The sequence below is a fragment of the Alternaria alternata genome, assembly GCF_001642055.1.
Source record: "Alternaria alternata strain SRC1lrK2f unplaced genomic scaffold CC77scaffold_39, whole genome shotgun sequence".
NCBI lineage: Eukaryota > Fungi > Ascomycota > Dothideomycetes > Pleosporales > Pleosporaceae > Alternaria > Alternaria alternata.
The window spans coordinates 71,386-92,377 of NW_017306228.1; the positions used below are offsets into that span (position 1 = coordinate 71,386).

The following is a 20,992-nucleotide window of genomic DNA, read 5'->3' on the forward strand; positions in this document are numbered from 1 at the left end:
CCCGTTTGTCGCTCCAGAATCTTGCGACGGGAAAAGGGCATTCGATTTGGATAAGCTATGATAAGCATGCACACGTGGGAGGTGTATACACCACACGGCGTTCGCCAAGCAGGGGGCGTGGCCATGTGAACTTGATGTCGACCGGGGTAATGAGCCTGGAAGACTGTCGTTGGTCTCTCTGAATCTTCGCTCCGAAGTGCGGGATACTAGGTCGACTTTGCACCGAAGTCTAACAGATGAATGACTTTGCTTGTGATCTTCGGCGGGAATACCGGAGCCTGAGTCCGTTTGATGTTGCGTTGCCATCGGTGACCGGCGAGACGTCCGGATATCCTCTGGTTGGTTATCAGTGCGGAGGTGGACGATGCGACGTCCTCGTGCTTGCACGCGTGGGATGCCTGCGCGTCGGGCCCCACCGCCAGGCACTGGGGAACGTGTTGCTGCTTTGGGCACCCACGACACCTCGTTCAGGCAATCGACGATACTGAAAACGCGCCAGAATGAAGACCCGACTCACTGGAAATGAGGATTAATTTCTCCAATGTTATTTGTTGGGCGCAACGTCCGCTCCGCAGGGCCGCACAAGGCCCATACGATTCGTGCAAAATCCCTCATGTCGATTCGTGCAAGAGAGCGGAAACCAGCATTAAGTTCCCCCCGTACGCTAGAGATGTGATAGAAGCGACAGGACAGGCAAATCTTCCTATCCCTTCTGACAGTGAGGTTTCAGTAAGATTCCGTGGCATCGCACTGGCCGCCGACGCCTCGGCTAATCATTGCAACGAGCAGCACATGTGAGCGTGAGCACGTTGTTGCGGTTGATTGGACAAAAAGACCTAGAGAACCGCCGCCCACTACTGTGGGACGTGAGTAGGAGGATGCGCGATCCAGGGGGTATCAAGAAAGTGCGGAGACAGTGAGTGCGCGACACGGAGCATGATCACAACATAGGACGGAACACTGAGCGCAATGCTATTAAGGCCAACCGACGCAACAGCCGGTGGTTGCAAGCCAGACGATTGGTGCTCCGTGGTGACAGCCACGCGACGCCAGCGGGCAGCGGGTGCACGCCCCGGACCCGATATGGCTAGTCTAGGCGTGGTATCCAGGCTGTCGGGCTTCCATCTCCAGTGTCCGGTAGAGTGGCACTGTCAAGCCTCCATGATGACTGCAGTAATGTTCTTTGTATACTCAGTGTAGGTAGTGTGGGTTGTATGCGAGATCGATATGTGCAGCGCGTGTCGGCTATTTCTGGGGCTTTTTGCAGTGCGGAAGAGCCGTATGTCGAAGAGACAGACAGAATGTACCGAGATCGTTTGCCGTTCAGCATGTGACGAGTAATCAAACAGCGATCGATTGTCCGGCACTTGTCAAAATCACGGATGGCAGACTGGTGGCTCCTCCAGGCACAGATACGAGGGCTCATCTCAGCAGGTGGCTGACGGAGACGATCGTTTCTATTTTGCTCGTAAATGTAAAAGAGTAATAGATGGGTAGACGTGTCGGAACGGGCAGTGTTAAAGCCCAACAGCATGTGTTTTGCGCTCCGACCTTTGCTCGCATACCGATTAATTGTGTGCCACAGTTGCCATATGCGCTTCCGTGCTTGCTGTAGGGAGAAAAGCAAGGGGTGAAATCGATACCCAGGCTGCTTGGCAGGCGTCACTGCTTGCACTGTCGTGATCTGGGGTACAGTTGTCGTCTGCTCATGACCAAGGTAGTTGGACTTTAGGTCATGATACTGCATGCATGCAGTCTCGGAGCAACGAAAGGTGGTTGCGACTAATGCGAACATCGATTACACATTTGGTCGATCGCATAGTCGTACCAGATTTGAGCGCGGTGAATCCCATCGCGATGAGCGGATGGAGGTAGAGCCTAATGGTAGTTGACGATTGTATGGAGATCATGAGAAAAAGCACGCGACGATGGTGAAGGGCCCACGGTCCGGGGAACTAGCGTTCAGCTCTACGCCATATCACGAGCGAACGACTTGGAGGGAGCGTGGCCCCGTACTTCCCCCCACTGACGTTTGTTCTTTGGACCAAAAAGCGCTGTGCATATGTAATGTGCAATCGATGCATCGTGAACCTAGTGTGGCTTACAGGAGCGGCAACCGGTTGGCTAAGGCAGAGCGACAGGCACTCGACGGTCCAGTGCCACGTAGAGTTGTAGCTGCCGGTGTACAACTCATGAAACAGACATCACGCCGCATTCAGCGATAACGTGCGGTCGCACATGATGCTTTTGCGGCTTGGTGATTCGGCAGCCGCCCCAGATGACCTCGAGAGATTGCCGTGTACTGGACTGACGTAGCAGAGCAGCCAACTTGGTAGTTACTGGAGGACAAGTGGGCGCACAGTGCACCTTAGCACAGGGTACCTGTCGCTACCCCAAACTCTAGAGCGGATTATCTGGGGTAGTTGGCATGTCTCAAAGGTGTCGAGGACAGCACTTTAACCAGGTGGCCACCGGGCTTGTACCGCGTGGTCTGGCATCCTTGCGAATAACCAACGCATCTAGGAACCTAGCGAACAATGGCTTGCGGATTCACATAACCAGTGCAGCGTTGGTGGTAGGCGGTAAAATTCGCAACCGCAGAGACAAAGGCGGAGTTGTCCACACCGAAAGCAGCCATGTCACCAGAACTTGCAGAGGCTGTTCTTGACCGCCACGGAAGAATTGAAAGGATCCCGTGTTGCCGAACCCCAGTGCGGGGGATTTGCGCAGACAGTACGTATGACAAAATGACGGAAGCAGAAAGCGGAAAACAAGGCTGTCGCGGAGGGAAAGTACTTTCTGTTCTCGACGGTGCTAAACTGCTCGTGAGGCTGTCTAGCTGGTGTGGACAGTCGGATTGACTCAGGGTCCAAGAGGCACAGCCATGGCGACGAGGGCAGGCACATGCGCAGCTGGAGGGCCAGAATCGTGCAGGGGTAGGGTGTCGGAAGAGGCGAGTTAGGGAAAAGAAGCGCCAGCGGAAGTTTTCAGCTGCTTCCGCGAACGCTAGAGGGGATTGGGCAAGCATCGTCACATGGCGTGCATAGCTTTTCGAAACGGCTGAGTTAGCGGTATTGTATTACGGCGGCGTAACTTTCTGTCTGCAGTGCTTCCAAGGTTCGCAGGCAGGTGACTGTTAATCAAGTCTGGTGCACCGGATCCGCCAGCAGCAACAATGCAGCGCAACCAGTCAGCCAGAGGGGGGCAGACCAAGGAAGGCATCAACTGCGGCGCCGAAGCGTGGTCGTCAGGTCAGCATAGCATTGCCCCGATGGCCTCGATGTCAGTGGCATGAATCTTGAGACAGGCGGAACAGAGACAGCGAGTCAGGGCAGCAGTGTTCTGGAAGTACCAGGAGGATTGCAGGGGGGCACGGCCGTGCTGTTGGATCATGTGCGTCCCCACGCCCAGGCCATTCACCACGCGGGCGGCGACGTAGGGGAGGCTGCGGTGGCAACGAGGCGCTCGATGCGACAAGTTGTAGCCGGCGGTGGTGGAGTGGACAGCAAAAGGTGGGCTTGATATGGGGGAATGACGAGGGGGACTCAGGCCACGAGCGTCGCAGAGACTGACTGCTCGGATCCATGGTAGACTCTGGACTTACTGTTAAGATCGGGCAAAGAGCGGTAGAATGGCCGCAACATGGATCATGGCTCGACGAAATTCAAATGAGCCGGAACTGCCCCGGGGGTTGTGTCTAGGGCTAGGAGGTAGCAGGGATCAGGAAGGTGCAGGGGGTGAGCCCTAGTGTGGGTGCCCATCGCGCCTTCCATGTCGGCCCAGAGCCCACCCCTGTCATGCTGGCGCACACCAGTAGAGCGGGCTTTGGCTTTATACATACCAGACTCCACTCCCACCTACATGCTCTCTGTATCCTACCCTACCCGCTTGACGACCACGTCCACAACCGCCGCTCTCTTGGAACCACACATAGCCCCATATCCACATACACGTATACACACTGTCTATCCATGTATCTGTCAGTGCTGTAGCATCGCCGGCATTCCCTCTGCTCGGCAACTGTCTCTCCATTGACGCAATCGGAACCTCACTGTCTCTGACGCAAGCGGAGCCACCGTTATCGATATCACCCCCCAGCCCTCGACACACAAGATCCAAAATGCCTCTCCGCGCAGAACGGCCCATAGTGCGCGTCGAGCACAGCTCCATGCGCACCATCGAAACCCGCAGCACCGAGAACCTGTTCGGCCTCTGGTCTGGTGAGTGATATGCACGAGCATGTGCAGTGCACATGCAGCGGCATGTGAATGGCCACTAACTCGGCCTGACAGTCTTTGCACGATGCTCGCCCGCCATGGAAGACGGCAAACGCTACGAGAACATGGCCTGGCGGCTGTGGTCCCGTGAGACCTTCTGCTGCCAGCCCGACCCTGTGGCTGCTCCCCAGTGGGCCTTCCAGCGACAATTGTCCGCTAGTGCTACGGACATGCCCGAGCTGTCTACCAGCGTCGCCTCCGACGACTCCAACCTGGAGAGCGCCATCACCACGACTTCCCGAAGTGATCTCTCGGCCGACCGCCCCGACCTGCGCCGCCACGACTCCGCTACCAGCCAGGCCCGCGGCAAGCACATGACCCCCATTGGCCTCGAGAAGGTCGTCAACTCGATACAAGAGAAGAAGTTCATCGAGCCGCTGTCGCCCCTACCAGCCCAGCTCGCCCCACCTGTAGCCGAGCAGAAGCCCGTTCAGGACAACACCACGCTACCATCCACCGCCCGCCCCATCCCCGAAGCCTCCACTTCCACCGTAGCCACCTCGGTCAGCTGCGACATCATGAGCCCTGCAGTCGGCTCCGAAGCCAGCACATCCACCGACGTGAGCGAGCACAGCGTCGTCCGCGGCTTCGAGCCCGGCCACATCTCCACCTCAGTGCGATCCAGCACCAACCTGAACCCTACCCCCATCCTCAAGAAGACCTCCAGCTTCGTTACCAAGCCGCTTCCCGCAAAGGCCGACGCCAGCAAGAAGAGGCAGCCCATGTTCACTCTCGGCGGATCCTCCGAGGAGGAGAACGGCAGCTCCTTCGAGGCTTACTCGCTCCAACGCAGCTCTCTCTCACAGCAGCTGCGCAACGCTGCTCCCATGCGCAAGACTACCTCCTTCAAGAACGAGGTCAGCACGCGCACTTTCCACGACGTCTCCGAGAGCAGTGAGGCGGCCATTGAGAGCGACAGCGAAGACGACGATGTCGACGAGAGCGCCATTGAAGAGGAAGACTCCGATGAGGAGTGGGAAGACGACGACAACGAGGAGAGCGGTCCCCCCAGCGTTGCTGAGCACCGTCCTCAGTTCCCGCGTGTTGACTCGCAGGCCAACCTCACCTCCCGCCGCTCGCTTCTCACTACTGCCCTCCACCAAGGTGACCGCGCATCAGCTCTGCAAAATGCTGCATCGCGATCATCACCTGCCATCCGAAGGTCACGCACCCATACACCAAACGGACCTTCCGCTGGCAGCTCACCTCACGAAGACAGTGGCTTGATGATGCGCGAGCAAGCCTCCCGCCCAAAGCCTATCATCATGACTACCTCAAACGTCCACCCACCTGCCATGTCCCCCAAGACTACGCGCAGGAACATGCTGACCAGTGAGCTCACTGGATCACTAAGGCAAAACCTGCTGTGGGAGAGGCAGCAAAAGAATGCCACCACTAACGCGGTAGCAAAGCGCCAACAGAGCGCAGTCAACCTTCCAGCCCTCCGTCGGGCCATGACCACCGGCGACGTCAAGGGTCTAAACACCAACGAGCAACAAGCTCAAATTAGATCCACCACTTTCCGGGACGACAACAAGCCCGACAGCTCATACAACCAATTCTTTGATGGCGGAGACGCCCAAGAATACCACCGCTCCGGTTGGTAGCACAACAACATCCTTTTTTTTTACATTTGCACTTCTAGCGGCATCTATGGTTTGGCATTTGACCAACGGCGTTTTGTCTTTCTTCACTTTAGCGGCCATCCAGTCTCCAAATGCACTGGTCAGCCGATTCATGGGTTATGTTCCTCCCAAAATCTTCTGATACCACCAGGGCCATTGAGTAGGCCCGATGAGGCTACGAATTTCTTTCATGCAGTCATACCGGACAAAGGGTGCTTCTTGTTTTGAAGATGGGTTACGGCTCACGCCTACTTTGGTCTGTACTATCACCTGCACATGTACTTGTATCGGGCTCTTTGTCCGACCCATTATACCCCGGCATGGGAACGGCTCCGCGGAGCTGTTTGGACCATGGCATCACCTTTGCTTGGAAGATAGCAGGTGTTGGCCTAGATACCTTAATGATAAAAAGCGGATACTTCATCATCTGAGACTTCTACAAACTGCTTGTTGTGATTGTGCGCTAGGCCGAGGTAGTTTCAAGGCCTCATCGACTGACTCTAGCTGTCAGCTGTTCCGGGGTTCGAAGGTCCCAACAAGACGCATGTTCTTACCGCTCTTCTGAACCATCCCACCGAAGCTAGTTACAAAGGAGGCGCTTATGCACGCTTTGCTGTGGCCTTCATGCAGTGCCGGATCGCACCACCACCATAATAACATCTGCCGCGCCTACAGGGCACGTTGTCCGTGTCACGATGGCGATCAGCCTGCGACATGTTTATTGATGATACAGCGAAACCTGGATCTGCTCGTCGCTCGTCACAGCCCAAAGTCAAATTGACAATGTCGCGGCTATTGCCTGCGCCGCGTTCCTCTTCCCTCGGCCCGGCTTCCTGTCTACCGTCCTGAATGATGCGTGCCTGACATGTGCTGCTGTGCCGCTGCTCATCACAAGGAGATCACCAAGGGCATGCGGTACCCGAGGGAGCTCCCTCGTGAGAGACGACCCTTGCACAATATACTCCTGGATGTGGGCAACGTGCATCGTGGCGAGCACACCCAAAGTTCCGTCGTGCGTCGTGCGTCGTGGGATCTGCTGGCGAGACTCGACGGCTGCACTGCTGCAGACGCCGCTCAGCCTTATGACTCGAGCTGCGAACTCAACACCACACACACTCTACCACGCCATGCAGTCTCGACGCTCGATGTTTCAGCATTAGAGTCTACGACTCAAGAAGTGAAGCTTTACTTAGACACTGATAACACTGACGACCATGGGACGCCACTACGTCATGCTGGCGGATAGCTGAAGTTACAGCAGTTCCCCGCCCACCGTTCTGCTCAAGGCATCCTCGCCCCTCGCTGCTCATTTGCATCTGCATCAGCATCACTCAACCAGCAACCACCATGCAAGCCTCGCCAGTTGACTATGGGGCAGTGGTCTCGCCAATCGTCCTCCATTCGTCGCGCAGGAATCATTACACCGGATTGCGCGGGCTCAACCCAGCGCGGCCCCAGTCGCCTCTCGCATTGTTGACGCTCACTATTACCACCGTTTTTCAAAGTCCTCTGATCATCCGGATGCTCTAAAAACAACATCATCCCTGGAACGGCGGAAGGCGACGCTCTATCAGGCACCCGCAGCGCTACCCCGCGACCAAGTCGGTCTGGAGGTCGATGCGTTGGCAAGTTAGCGCCTGCGAGTGGTCATCTGAAGCCAGCCTTGACGAGTTATCTTGGAGATGCTTCAGCCTCATGTACAAGGAACTCCGCCACGGCTATGGCTCCCTGGCAATATCTCGCTCGACTGGCTCAAACGTCTAGTAATGCGCTTACACCCCCTCGTCCTGTGACTGTGACTATCGCGTTCGTTGGGGGCTTCGGTTCAGTATCACTCCAAGCCTCCTTTCTCCGCAGTTTCATTTGCTGCTACCGTGGGGGTCCCCGTCACATGAACACCTATCGTCACACTTCGGTGACGTTCCTTCTCGCCAATGCTGCTGAGAGTGCAGATCTGATGTCTGCCTACGCGTCGAACGGATACCGGAATGCTTGTTTTGATATGGTGAAGCAGAGATAATCAATTGCCGCTGTGCAGGACGCCATACTTCGCAGATCAAGCCGGCGAGACCGCCGTCAGAATGTCGTGCTTGAAGTCGTGGCCGCGGAAACCTATCCCATTGCCTGAATGCAGAGTCCCACACGCAGCGCCATTGCTCCGTCAATACTTCCCGCATTACACATACTTCTATCACCATACTCAGCTGGCGCATCCGATATGCGAAACACCACAGTCATACCAAAGCTTATTGGCTTTGAATACGGGCCATTGGCACTGCGCACAAAGCAGCAGGACGCGCGGAAGTAAGCAACACCATAGTCAAGACACTAAGACTTTCTTGTCTCCTTGTTTACATTTTTGTTGCCTCTCCTCAATTTTGGTCTCTATTATTCAGGCGTCCTTGGCCTGTTCATCATATTAGCGCTATACTGCCGTGCTTCATCCGGTGGCTTCTCTCCATCGGCACTCTACATCTACCCTATATCCACTCACTCCGTCATATCACGAAGTCGGAATAGTGGAAGTGGATAATGTAAACATCTGCAGGTTAACTTGTAACAGATGTATCAGGTGTCTCGAGTGTGCTTAAACGCCTGCCATTCTTAGCTAAACCTCAAGATTTTGCCAGCGCATCATACCGTCTCTTGACCTTCACCATAGTCGCTTCTCACTCGGCAAGATCTTCCATAATGCCTACAAGTATGGGATAATGACCTAGCCTAGCATGGTTTACCCCAAGCTTCGCTGGCATGTCTCAGTCAATACCATCGCGAATTACAAGGATCGATTGACAAAAATCTAGAAGACTACATCTGCGAAAGATCGCGATCTCGTACCCATTGATCAACTAGTTTGTTCATCGGGGGCGATCACGATCAGCCTCGTAGATTGCGAGTGACTCTTGACGCCAGAGTTGAATCGCGATCAAGCATGCACCATCTTTTTTCCGAAGTCTCGGTAGATGGACACGAGCTCCACATCACAAACGCGCCAAGATCGCATGCAGCCCTAAATCACCCACATGCCCATGGCATCCAAAGACGTACGTCATTCTTCACCAGCTCCCATGAGTCTCTTCGCGATTTCTTCAATGTTACAAACAACAACGGCAATCTTGCGGCATTTACCGTGCTGGCATGGGCTCTAGCCTTTGGGCTATCGAGACCGGAAGCCGAGGCATTTTCATGACATACGCTATCGAAGCTCAACCAACTCTGGGGTCAGAGAGGCGGGGAAAGACATTTCGCTGGACAAACGGAACTACCCCCGGCCACGTTTCGTCCACACCGGGGCCTTTTCGTATACGAACACATGGACAACGTGGTGCTCCTAGCACCTTCAATGAACACGGACGGCCATCACGCCATTCGCAGACCCGGCGAGAAGTACTTGGATGCTGCCCAGCGAAGATGATGCCGAAAGTATCCCGAATGTCTGCTCCGAAAGGTAAGTCACGATTACCAAACACCAAGAAAAGCAAGAAGATCACCCGCCATCACCACGCAACGGTTATCACGAACCAAACAATTGCACGACGATCCTGAGATTTGAGGCAAGCATGATGCAAGCCGTTTCTCAGGAACAGCGTCCACTTGGGCCGGTACTATGCGGTATATCTACGATTCGATCATGAGGCGAGTCAACACCTTGGTACGCTACCATTAGAGCCAAACTTTGGATGCGTTCCCCGGACCCCGGATTTACGTAGCATCGGATGGCGCTCCCGGAAGCAGGATAACGCCGCTGTGTATACCATGCCTTTTATTTCTTTTCTTGCATCGTTTCATTACGGTCCCTGAATTGCTTCGAATCTGCCAGAGAGTTCGGGAGTTTGTCGTGGTCAGCTGTCTCCAATCTTGCAGCGGCTGCGTCTTCCCCGCCATCATTGCAAGCATGAGCTTGCTGCTTTCAGCTTTCACCACGCGACACATCCTTGTATAGTGCGCGCCTTGACAAACTCTTGCATGCGGTACCGCTCTTGCCCACTCTTCGGCTTACGATTATTTTCAAGAATCTGGTGACTCATTATTGCTAAAGAGTAAGGATGGACCTACTAACCAACAGTCAGCACAACTACCGACGTAGGCAGTGTCGGGAAGATTCGGGTATTTCAGGTCTTCGGCTTGATACAAGTCCGATGAAGCACATTTCAGGACCAATTTGCGTCATGCCTCGCTGCCTTGCCTCATGATCTCCTGGTTTGCAGCTCGCCGGCCCGCACGTGTCAATCCAAACTAACGAAGATACGCCGAGACGAAACCCTGGAAATCTCACAACAGCAGCAATAGTCGGCGACGGCGCCGCTCGATGATTCTATTACCCACCAATCCCCTTTCTTGTTATGACTACGACAGACTAACTGGAGCGGAACGTTGTTTAGCTTCCCCACAAACGCCGCTTACCCCGCAAGGACAATCACGACACGACGACGAGCGGTTAGCTAAACAAAATAGGAAATTGCCGCCTAAGCACTGACTGGCCTCAATCTGATGCAACCATACAGAGTTTGGAGCGGAAGGTTTTGGCACGTCAGGTGTGCTGATGAAACTTGTGGAACTGGTGGTTACACTTCCCCAGACTGGCAACCCCGGACGTCGCAGGTTGCCATTTTGACCGTGTCAGGGTACACACCAGACCTTTCGCTGCACCCTCGACGCGAGGACCCCCTTTTTCGCATCAGTTGCTTTTCATGGTTCTTCGCTGTAGTCAAGTATGCTGTCATTAATGCGCCTCACTTGCTTCAGATCTGCGATACCCCTGGGTCTGAACTTGTTACCTACATGGAATCCGCGAGTAGATGCGACGCATCATGGGGCTTTCTCCGCAGAATATGTCTATTTTCCTGGGGTTTACTTGCTCGTGCTTTTGGGGAGCGATGACGTACATACTGGATCTATGCAGGTACCCAAGCCCCAAGACCGTCGATCATCGTCATTACTTGATTTGGTAATCCGGGTCAGAGAGATCCCAGGCGAACGAAACGACGTTGTAAAATACATTCTTTGTCAGCTTCCGAGTTTTCAAACTTGTTAACACAATAAACGAGTTTCGGAAGGAACAGCAGTCTGCAATCAAGGGAAATTCTAGGTGCGCGTCATCTGTAAATCTGACAAGATAGCGCTAAAGCAGACAGCCATGTTGGTTGGCGTTGTTTACCATCATCGCTGCTAATATCGATGTTTCTCTCAACAAAAGCATCTGGCGCCCGCAGGTGGTGTGGAGTCGCTATCGCCAACACCAGATCCACCCGATCGATTGGCCACGAGCTCATCAGCCTTTTCGCCATCGTTGCAGAAGATTTTCTAGAAGCCCCAGAGAATGATACAGCGCTTACGTTTTACATGGGCTTTTGCCGCACTTGTAAGTGTTTGCGCTCTATTGATAGCCAGTGTTGTTGGAGGCGACGCGCATCGTCCGTATCCGGCGCTCGCGAGGCTGTTTACGAGTTGACGCGCATTCGTGCAGGGTCCTATTGCTATTGATTGAGTTGACGAGTACGTCATGCTTGATCGCATTGGGCGTGCCGTACACCGCTCACGGAACCTATCGATTCAGCAGTTGTTGAGGCTGCAGTATCCTGTCGGTAATCCATTCTGGCTTGCGAATGCATGCATGAACCGAGTTTCACGTGCCATAGCTGCGCGAGCGCGCATGTGTCTGCTTGCCGAGCTCCACCGACACGCAACATCTATCACAGCGAAGACAAGGTGTTGTTTCGAGATAGGTTCGTACCTGCATTGCTACCCAAACGCCTGCTACATCGGATATGAAGTCTCGCCATTTTCTAAAAAGGATTTTTCTTTTTTTCCTTCATTTTCAAGTCACATTGACATGGCTTTCCCCAACCGAGACATAGCTGCATGCGAAATCTCGGTTTCTCCCACGCTCGGCAAGGATTAAATCTCCACTTGGGCGTAAATCTACAATCCATAGTTCCCGCTGCGACGTTGTCACATGCCTGAGCATACACAGATGCGCGGACGAGAAGGGTGCTTTTCTTTACCTCGAAATCTCTAACCCGTAGACACCCGATGAAAAGGTCCACTGTAAAACGAAGTAGTTCCCGCAAGTTCCTGCTCCAGACTTCCTCGGTTATGTGTATGTGGGTGTTTATCTCCAGGTGTCCATGTCAAGCTGAAGCGACCCACCACGGCGAATGCCCGGCTCTCTCCAGTATCTGAGCCACAGCTCTTTCACCGCCACGCAAGCGGTGGTTTGGTATCGTTACACCGGTGTCAGAAGTGGTTAGCCTCCTTCCTTCTCCTCTCCATGCGCCGACTGCTAGTGTACTACTATTTCCGGCCAAGTTTGCGGCCGGAACAGTCGATAGTCGAGACTTCGGAGGCTCGCTTCTCTAGGAGGGATAATTCTGTAGCCCCCTCCTCGTGTCAGCGCAATCACCGATGTTACCAACCTCCGATGTAAGACTGCGCTCAGACATCCAGTTCGGCGTATCGAAAAAACGGCAGCTATACAATTCTACAGATTAGGCAACCAATGCAAAACCTTCCGAGAATGATCGCGTGCGCTATTCGCCTTCTAGACCTTACATTAGCGCTGCTTCGAGAAGAAGAACTATTCTGTACACCTCTACGTGCTAGGTCCACCGGCCGGGAATCGCAAAAGTGGCAACCTAATACAGATACTTGCTCATGACGAACCGTCGTTCTATTCGGGCGTGGCTGGCTGGCTGGCTGGCTGGACTGTGGACATGACAAGCTCTAGCTAGGTTTCTTCAAATCTTCAAACTTCGGCGACGCTATCGAACACTCACGGCGTATGGCCTCTGCCGCATGTGAGACGATGTGACACAATATCCGGGCGGCTGCGATCGGGGGTCGGAGGAGGTGTTGAGGCTCTGCGGGTACGCGCATGGGCTCCGTTGTGGGTCCCCTTGTTGGCCTCGCTGCTGTCTTGAATAGAATCAGATCGCATCGGTGGCAGGGCTGCCTTTGGGGATAGTGCTGATTCTTGAAATGTTGAGGTATTGTTACGACGTGGATATTTTTCTTTACATACAGGGGAAGAGTGGACGTGCATGCCAATGCGTGGTGTTAGTGAAGGCAGGATGCGTTAGGGCTTAGGTGTACTGTGCCTGGAACTAGGTACTTTTTCGGGCAGAACACATGTGCATGGGCTTCTAGGTACAACCTAATTCGAATTACATACGCACGTATTGGTTGTCTGGAGAATTGCCATGTGCATGGGTATTGTGGTTCGCGTAGGGACATAGTCGTTGCTAAAGGAGAATATCATTGGTGGAGTGAAATTTTCATGTTAGCGAAAAATACTTCGTTAGACCTTCCAAATTTTTCGAGTCTTGAACATAGAGACGAACGATGGTCTCATTCTCATCAGCATGATGTATTGAATCTGAGAATTTTTGTCTTTATTAAATATCTAAATTCTGAAATACACATCAAAACAGCATCTGCCCGGCTAGCTCAATCGGTAGAGCGTGAGACTCTTAGCTTTCACGTCCTAATCAGACTCGATTGGTTATCTCAAGGTTGTGGGTTCGACCCCCACGTCGGGCTCTCCTTTTGCTCCCGTTTGGTACTGTCCTGGAAAGGGGGTGTTGATGGTGGTGGCGGTGAAGGATATTTTTTGCCCCCACATCTGGGCCGGCTATCTTCCATCACGACCACCACAACATCGAACGGTGTTATACGATGCTCTCTCTGAGGTATTCAGGCCCAGCTTGAGAACTCTAGTTCTCCTGGACATGAGAATAGCCATTGTTTTGGGTGGCTTCATGAAGCTTTTCGACAGTTGAACTTTTTTTAATCCTCCGGAGCAGTATATCTGCCTTTCGCCGTCAATTGCATTTAGTTTTGTGCTGTTATAAGACATCGATGAGTTCCCTTTATTCTCTTAGACTACATTGGCAGAAGCACTTTTAACGTGTATCTGGTTGCATATTTATGAAGACTACCATGACGATGAGAAGAGATAATCTCCTTGTCACTGAATCAATGTAAACTGTGTTTCTTTACTGTGTGAAGAACCTAGTCCCTTCAGCGCAGGAAAATCAAGCATCAAGTCTTGTTAGACATACTTTTACCAGCAGGGAAGACTTTCACTGCTCTCGCACGGGCAACTTTGTAGGTTGTGATATTGAGCTCTACCTTCCTTGCGCCATCCCTAGTTGTACAAAAAGCACGATGAGCCTAGAGACGCTTAGTCTAGTAGCTGGCGGCTGTAAATTGTAAAAAGATAAAGCTATTGCTGGACAGCACGAACGAGAGCAAAAGGAAAGCCCAACGTGGGGGTCGAACTGCATTCCCCTAAAAGAAGATCCAATTGTACGCTCATCGCACACAAGACATTGTCTTCTTCTGACTTCCTCCCCACGCAGTTATCATTCAAACAATGAGAGCTATTGTCTCCAAGCTTGCTCACTTGCAGCTATCTTGAACGCCTCTATTGTCGTGTATCCTTCCAGCACTTTACTTACTGCATTAGCTTGCTTTGTTCTCAACTCCTCATTCTGTTGGTACAAGGGCATTTTAGCTGGCCGTTGAGAACAGTGGGTCAAAAGAAGATCCCGTCTTCAGCTAGTGAACAGATTGTAGGCAAAAGGGGACCAGGAGACGACGAACTTCTACCATATGGACCAAGACTAGGAAATGCGCATGCCTGCAGACAGTCAGAACCGGCTAGGCCTGGAAGCCAAGAAAGTAGGCTCCCCTGATAGCGTTTTCTACCCTAATCGTACTCTTGGTGTTCATTGACAATCTACCGAAGGTTCTGCTCCTACATGTGCTTCATGTGCTTCATACGCTCCTCAAAGTCGTGCCACATGCCCTTGCTCTATCGAGCCTGGATCTATGTACCAAGCGAACAGATCAATACTATCACAACGATCTAGTACGGTGGTCTTTCCTTTATTTTGCCTTTCTCTTGATTATGTCTTGATCTTCCCTTCTCAAGATCGCTGTTCATCTCGGTGACCTTTCGTTGTTCGATCGCAAGCGGATGGTATAGATCAGTTGCATGCTTCTCGCACTGTCTGGGTATTGACTATATTTTCGGCTCGGTCGAGGTGGTCGCCTGGGTTGCAGAAACCTGCTTCTTGTGATACGATCAGGCTGTGTGTTACACGGAACTGCACTGTTGGTGATAGTAATACTGATCATCGCAATGTGTATATCTGGGCGGGTCTCCAGGTTTTCCAACTCTATCATGTCTCCCTGGGTTGGTTCTGGTTCTGCCATTTTGTCTGCTTCCGCTGTGCCTACACGACGTTATTGACCAGAAATTGAACAACTCTTGTATAAAAAGCTAAGGAGCGAATGTAGTCTGAGCAACGCAACCGTCCAATGCACGTCACATGTGAAAGCAGATAAGTAAGAAATGAAGATGTAATAACTCCAAACGCCATCTCCTAGCCTGTGTTGAGGCAGTGGGTATCTATGCAAGACCGCTGTTATACAAGGAGTAAAATGCCCCTCAGACCACGTAGAACGCCGACCGTTAGAGCCACAAAACGCCACACCCATTTTCACCAGGCCCGTTACTGTTACCATTACCATTACCGACCGCATGAGTCCCCTCGATGCCTCTCGCTGTTCCTGGGGCGTGTGGTAGGCGGAAAGGAGGGCTCGCAGATCTATAGGGGAACAGCTCTGCGACATTCCCCGGCACAGCCTTTCCGTCAACGACTTCCTCGACAATGTCAACAAGACTCTCAAAGTCAGATAGGACACGCTTCGCATATAGCAGACTATATGCGAGATCGCGTAGCAAGGCCAAAGCATCGCGAAAAGCTTCAACGTGGGATTGATTCCTCCCAGCGACGTTTCGTACAAGGAGAGAGCAAAGAACGAGTAGAGCATTCGAGAGAGATGATACCATGCGGTTTCGAAGGCTGAAAGGCTGTCGGATGTCTTGAGCAAACGTGGCCATTCGGCTGACAGTAAAGACTGCAAGATTGCTGAAGTGAGAAGCATGATTGTCGTCGTATTGGAGAGAGGTTATGACGGAGCGTAAGCCCCAGAGCACGAAGTCGGTCTTCTTCTGGGTAATGAAAACTTTTAGAGGCGGAACGGTCGCACCGACTGGCTGGGCATGAGGAATTTCTAGTGTTTGCAAATCCTGCTCGAGGAAGTATGAGATCTGCCTGTCAATGACCTCCTGCGTTGCGCCATCGAGGCTACGACCGTCAATATTGTTGTCAGCATAGCGTGCCCAGAGTATCATGTAGTGAATATAGTGATCAATGAAACGTCTTGGATCGATCTCATCAGCCTTGTATAGCATCGCCTAAAGATGGTGAGAAACAATAACCGCAAGGTTAGGTAGGAGCTTTACTCACCCTTTCGGACAGATCCGCGGGTGCCTCGACTTGGATGTCGGTCTCATGGATTGTATACGGGCGTCCGAAGGTCAACGAGATGAAGCGGTCTTGTACAAATACGTTCCAGAATGTGCAGATACGCTCGTATGCTTGTGCGGTTGTGATGTTTGTCCATGTAGACTGCTGATGCAAAGACGACTGGAACGCGAGTCTGGCAGCGGCACCGATAGTGTTGTAAGCCGGACCGGGCATATCTGCGTAAGAATAGTATATAGCCTGCGACAGTCAACTCTCATGTAACAAGCTTTGGATGTCCACAAACTTACCTGAAATAGTACGCATTGTATCAGTGTCAGATCGCCACTTCCGTTCAGTAGTGACCTCTTATCGACGAGGTCGTCGGCCAGCTCAAGCCATCGCCAGCCTTTCGGTTTGCCAGTATCGATTGGCGCGACATTGAGCAGTATGTCGCAGCAAGCAAAGATGCTGTAGTTCAGCGCGAGGAACTGGTGGTCTTGTAGGGGTATGGTGGTGCTCGCTAGCATGTGTTCGCTGCGACCGCGGAACTCGGATTCATCTATGCACGGATGAGACAGGTGGATGTCGGTGAAGAATGAGGCTAGGTACTGTTGGTAATCCGCCGGGCTGGGGTAGGGCAACTTCTTGTTGCCCACTTGTATGAGATGCGGTGGCTCGCCATTGAATGCAGGGCCAGGGCCTGGCAGAGCCGAGTTTCCTGAGTCTGACGGCTCGTGTGAGAAGAGGGAAGGCTGTCCCATGAAGGCGAGGGCTGGGTTGATGGGGTCCAGCGGCGGGACAGACAAGGCGGCGTCGCCCCGAAAGCCATCACTACCGTTGTCTTCGCGCTCTATGCTGCCCATTGGTGTCATGGCCAGGCCTCGGTCGCGCATAAGAGCCTCCATCATAGCCTCGATGCGGGCCATGCGTGCTTCCATACTCATGCCGCGTGTACTGGCATCGCTCGCCCTCCGCTCCGTGCCATTGTCGGATGGCATCAGAGTTCTTCGTGGTATGCTGTTGCCGTTGCCGCTGGTGTTGGAGGCTTGCGACTGAAGGACGGGCGTCGGTCGACTGAGGTTTTGCAGGGCTTCGGCCGCTGTCTGGTCTTCAGAGAAGAAACATCGCTTGCCGTTGTCCATGCATCGTTGGCATGGATTTTCACCGGAGCACTGCTTTAGTTAGTGCTGATGCCTCCGAGTGTTGTTGCCGTGTGAATTGCGTCTATCTTAGCTGCGGAAGGACCGCTGTCGCACAGAGAAGGAAGGAGCGACACATTGGAAAACGAGTCGGGCAGTATACCGAGACAACGTACCTTGAGCTTCGACCGCCTGCATGATACACCTAGACCCGTCTGTCAGCCGGCTGATGGCATGTCACCGTTGTCTTGTCGCGCGAAGCTGCGTCGAACCACTACGGAACCATCGGAATGCTGCATAGGAAGCTCCAGAGATGCCGAGCGGAAGTTGCAAGAGCGGAAGGCGCGACTTACATGCCTTGGGCGCGTACTTTTGGCGGACCTTCTTGCGCTTGGGCGACGACGACCTCCTTTCGACGTCCATATGCTCTATGGGCGAAGGATGGCTGTTCATGGCGCGACGGAGTTGTTGGAAGAAGGATGGCGCTCCCCCAAGCTACTTCGGAACGCGACCGGGATCCGGGGCCACTAGCGCGTTTTCAGCATGTTCCCATGCAGCCACCAATTTCACTGTTTCTCCTTGATCTCATCACATTCATATCTTCTTGTACGCATCAAAATATCGTGTAGCTAATATGAAACTGAATGATCATTACAGAAGATTAAATTCGTGCGATGCAGAGGTCGGAGTGAGTTATATTGCAGAGTATCGCAGGGTATCGCAAACCTCTGACATGTGATACAGCCACCACCGTAAGACCTTCATCTACGCGGCGTTTTTTCTCAAGCACACAAAGATTCGTTCATCCATTATGAAGTTTTCATTACTATGAAAGGTTTGACTCTAGAAACATACATCCTTGTCGTATGTAGTAGGAGTCTTGACTATTGGATGACGATAGACATTAGCGGAAATCATCAACGCTGAAGAGGACATTATACAAAGCCGAGCAAATGTGCTCGACGAAAGGGTATCATTGGAATCAACAAAGAGAAGGACTCGCTAGCTGGTAGTACGTACTGCAAACGCATCACGAGAAACTTTGATATCTCGTGATGAGAGAGCAGGGTCGAGCATTTGTGCTCAACAAGTAAAACCACGAAATGACAAAAACGGCAAAACTCGCTCGCTTGCTCGCTGAAAACACCGTAAGATTGATCGTATTTCTCCTGTGTGATGGAAAGGAAGAGGTGGTCGTGGTCGTAGTATCGTGAGCCATGGTGTCGTAACGGCGTGAATTTGTGAAGGAAGCTTGAGTCCACGTCAAAGATGGCCTCCGTTTACAGTGAGTGTCGTGGTGTCGTGGTGTCGTGGTGCGGGGGTGTTGTGTTGTAGGCTCGCGAGAAAAGCGACTTTCGTGTCTGATATGTCGCCGTCCTTGGAGTTCTGTCCTTGTCTCTTCATGTTGCGTGTGTTATGATGCATGATGAGACGTGAGTCAGTCTCAAAAGATGTCCAAACTCTCATTCTAATCATGAATCGCCCAGATCTTCAGCGCACGGCCACAAAGCTTCTTGAGAGCTTGAGTATCCTTGTTCTGACGAATCTTCAGGGGAAGAGCGTCAATCCTTGTGACACACTTCTCGATCTGTGAGCGGTAGTGTCCGGCATCCATAGAGCCGAGAATACTCTCTTCACCGTTCGCGGCATTCAACAGACCATCAATACACTCCTTGACTGCACGGCGATGATTGCTCTTGATCTCGTTGCTGCGGAACATGTCCTGGATCTCTGTTTCGAGGACCATATTGTCGGTCGAAATGTAATGGATGACGTTTTGCCGCGCGACACTGTCTACTGGCTCAACGGTAATGGACGGGATTTCGGAACCAGCGGGATAACAGGCCAGCTGATTGTCAGCAGCTTTTGCGAGGGTTGCAGCAGTCAGCTTAGATATGCCAGAGCCTGCGGGTGCGGAAGTGGCAGCGCCGGGGACGTAGGCATCCGGATCAACACCGGATGTAGACGCTCTGCCACGGATCGAAAATCCTCCTTCAGGAGCAGCAGGAGCCGCACCTAATATAGAAGCTCCATTGTCAGAAATAGGGTTAGAGCTTGCCGCTGTATTGGTGTTCGTATAGCTGTGATTGGCGCAAAAGTTGTTGGTAGGTTGCTGCTCTTGCTCAAGAGGGTTCACAAGCGGTGTCGGATTCTTGATCCGATGGGCGATGGCCTCAATAAGCTGAGCCATGAAGACAACCTGGGGCTCGAGACCATCAGCCTTGCTCACCAGATACCCGTAGACCTCCTCGAGACGCGCCAGAGGCCAAATAGCCTTGAGCTTCTGGGCATCGTCTACAGCCAGTGGAATCTCGTTGTCGCACTCTTGTAGCAGGCCGAGGACGGGATCAAAGATCTGCTGGGTCAAGAATTGAATGGTGTTGGCCACCTCCCACACATCGTTGTTTGCGATGGCGTTGTCTAAGAGATCGATGTTGTCGCCCATCTCGCCAGTGTACATGGCAAGTCTGTTAATGCGCCCCTGGTAGATGTTGTGGTAGTGATTCCAGAGAACCTCTGTCCTCACATAAGCCTTGTGTGCTTGATGAGCCATCCACATCTGCTCATCAACGCGGCGTTGAATCTCAGCACGTCGAGACTCGAACGCATCGATGATACTTTCAGTGGCTACACGCTTGTTATGCTCAGCAATGACGGGTTCTATAGGGTTGTGACCAGAAGGAAGGATCGGAGCCTTCATCTTCTCCTCGCCAAGGATATTGGTCAATCTCTCGTGGATGAACTTGCGACGCTCCTCAGGGGTCTGATTCGCGTAGAATTCGTCGCTGTAGGGTGACTTTTCGGGCACATATGGCGGCGGTGGTGGCGGCGTCAACTGGGAGCGGGATGCCTTGATACTCATATGACGATCCACCGCCCACTGATCAGATGAAGCGCGAAGCTCTTTCTGTCGTTTCTTCTCTTCCGCCATCTTCAACTGCTCCTCTCGGAGGCGGATCTCTTTCTCGCGCGCCATCTCGGAAGCCTCCCTCTTCATCTTCATATCATACCACCGGAAATCTCGCTCTGCGGGAGAGCCATGACGCTTGGGCTTCTCGATACGTCCTGTGGTTGAGGTGCGAGAAGTCTGCTGCTTCTGCTAGGGGTTAGTCGCTGTACGTCCATTCGTGAGAGTCAAGTCACGAACCTTGCTTGGCGGTGGTAGTGGAGTACGACTGGAGCTAGCACAGACGTTGCTCAGGCCAGTCAGAACCAGATAAGGGGCAGTGCTCTCAATGGATTTCTTTGCGAACGGTTAGATGCTGTCTGAGTGATAGCTGGAGGGAAAGACAAACCTTGAGGACGCGAGCATCAGTCTCGAGCTTCAGGCATCCGTGTTGATAATGGACGTAAGCCTTCTGCTTCAGTACATCCACTACACGGTTCGCCGTGTTGCGAAAAGTCTCGCGGATGGGCGCCATGATGCGATTTTGACTTGTCAGTGGGTGTGGTTAGTTTGAATAAAGTGTAGGCAAATATTGGTCTTGAGAACGACTTGAAGACTGAAAAGTCGTAGTGTAACTGTTAATCAATCTGGATCGTGAGCCGGTGAATCAGGATTGCGAGTTGATTGCAGTTGAGGAAGTTCGCGTGGAAGAGATTTGGTTAGAAGTGTGGGAAGGATTGGGTTA

The 20,992-nt window shown here is 52.6% G+C and overlaps 6 protein-coding genes and 1 non-coding gene across 7 annotated transcripts; 3 read left to right on the plus strand and 4 right to left on the minus strand.

Moving 5' to 3' along the window:
* Window positions 1–942: 942 nt before the first annotated feature.
* CC77DRAFT_599369 (hypothetical protein) lies at window positions 943–2,161 on the minus strand. Its single transcript, XM_018532418.1, has one exon. The coding sequence runs from the start codon at window positions 1,793–1,795 to the stop codon at window positions 1,088–1,090; it is 708 nt and encodes a 235-aa protein (XP_018379112.1). The 5' UTR covers window positions 1,796–2,161; the 3' UTR covers window positions 943–1,087.
* On the minus strand, window positions 2,162–3,156 carry CC77DRAFT_599656 (hypothetical protein). Its single transcript, XM_018532420.1, has one exon. The coding sequence runs from the start codon at window positions 3,026–3,028 to the stop codon at window positions 2,528–2,530; it is 501 nt and encodes a 166-aa protein (XP_018379113.1). The 5' UTR covers window positions 3,029–3,156; the 3' UTR covers window positions 2,162–2,527.
* A 739-nt stretch (window positions 3,157–3,895) lies between these two features.
* Window positions 3,896–6,326, plus strand: CC77DRAFT_976713 (DUF1752-domain-containing protein). The gene is made up of 2 exons (XM_018535950.1): window positions 3,896–4,220; window positions 4,293–6,326. The coding sequence occupies exons 1-2, from the start codon at window positions 4,121–4,123 to the stop codon at window positions 5,882–5,884; spliced, it is 1,692 nt and encodes a 563-aa protein (XP_018379114.1). The 5' UTR covers window positions 3,896–4,120; the 3' UTR covers window positions 5,885–6,326.
* On the plus strand, window positions 5,979–6,617 carry CC77DRAFT_599385 (hypothetical protein). Its single transcript, XM_018532419.1, has one exon. The coding sequence runs from the start codon at window positions 6,072–6,074 to the stop codon at window positions 6,465–6,467; it is 396 nt and encodes a 131-aa protein (XP_018379115.1). The 5' UTR covers window positions 5,979–6,071; the 3' UTR covers window positions 6,468–6,617.
* Window positions 6,618–13,337: 6,720 nt separating this feature from the next.
* On the plus strand, window positions 13,338–13,441 carry CC77DRAFT_t110. Its single transcript has one exon. It is a non-coding gene; the product is annotated as a tRNA-Lys (tRNA).
* Window positions 13,442–15,067: 1,626 nt separating this feature from the next.
* Window positions 15,068–17,830, minus strand: CC77DRAFT_1002736 (hypothetical protein). Its single transcript, XM_018523191.1, has 5 exons — window positions 17,714–17,830; window positions 17,537–17,565; window positions 16,530–17,393; window positions 16,222–16,479; window positions 15,068–16,169 (listed from the first exon to the last, which is right to left on the minus strand). The coding sequence occupies exons 1-5, from the start codon at window positions 17,811–17,813 to the stop codon at window positions 15,381–15,383; spliced, it is 2,040 nt and encodes a 679-aa protein (XP_018379116.1). The 5' UTR covers window positions 17,814–17,830; the 3' UTR covers window positions 15,068–15,380.
* A 998-nt stretch (window positions 17,831–18,828) lies between these two features.
* On the minus strand, window positions 18,829–20,782 carry CC77DRAFT_1067635 (hypothetical protein; the record flags this gene model as incomplete). The annotated part of the gene is made up of 3 exons (XM_018529019.1): window positions 18,829–20,457; window positions 20,509–20,604; window positions 20,657–20,782. The coding sequence occupies 3 exons, from the start codon at window positions 20,780–20,782 to the stop codon at window positions 18,829–18,831; spliced, it is 1,851 nt and encodes a 616-aa protein (XP_018379117.1).
* Between the last annotated feature and the right edge of the window lie 210 nt (window positions 20,783–20,992).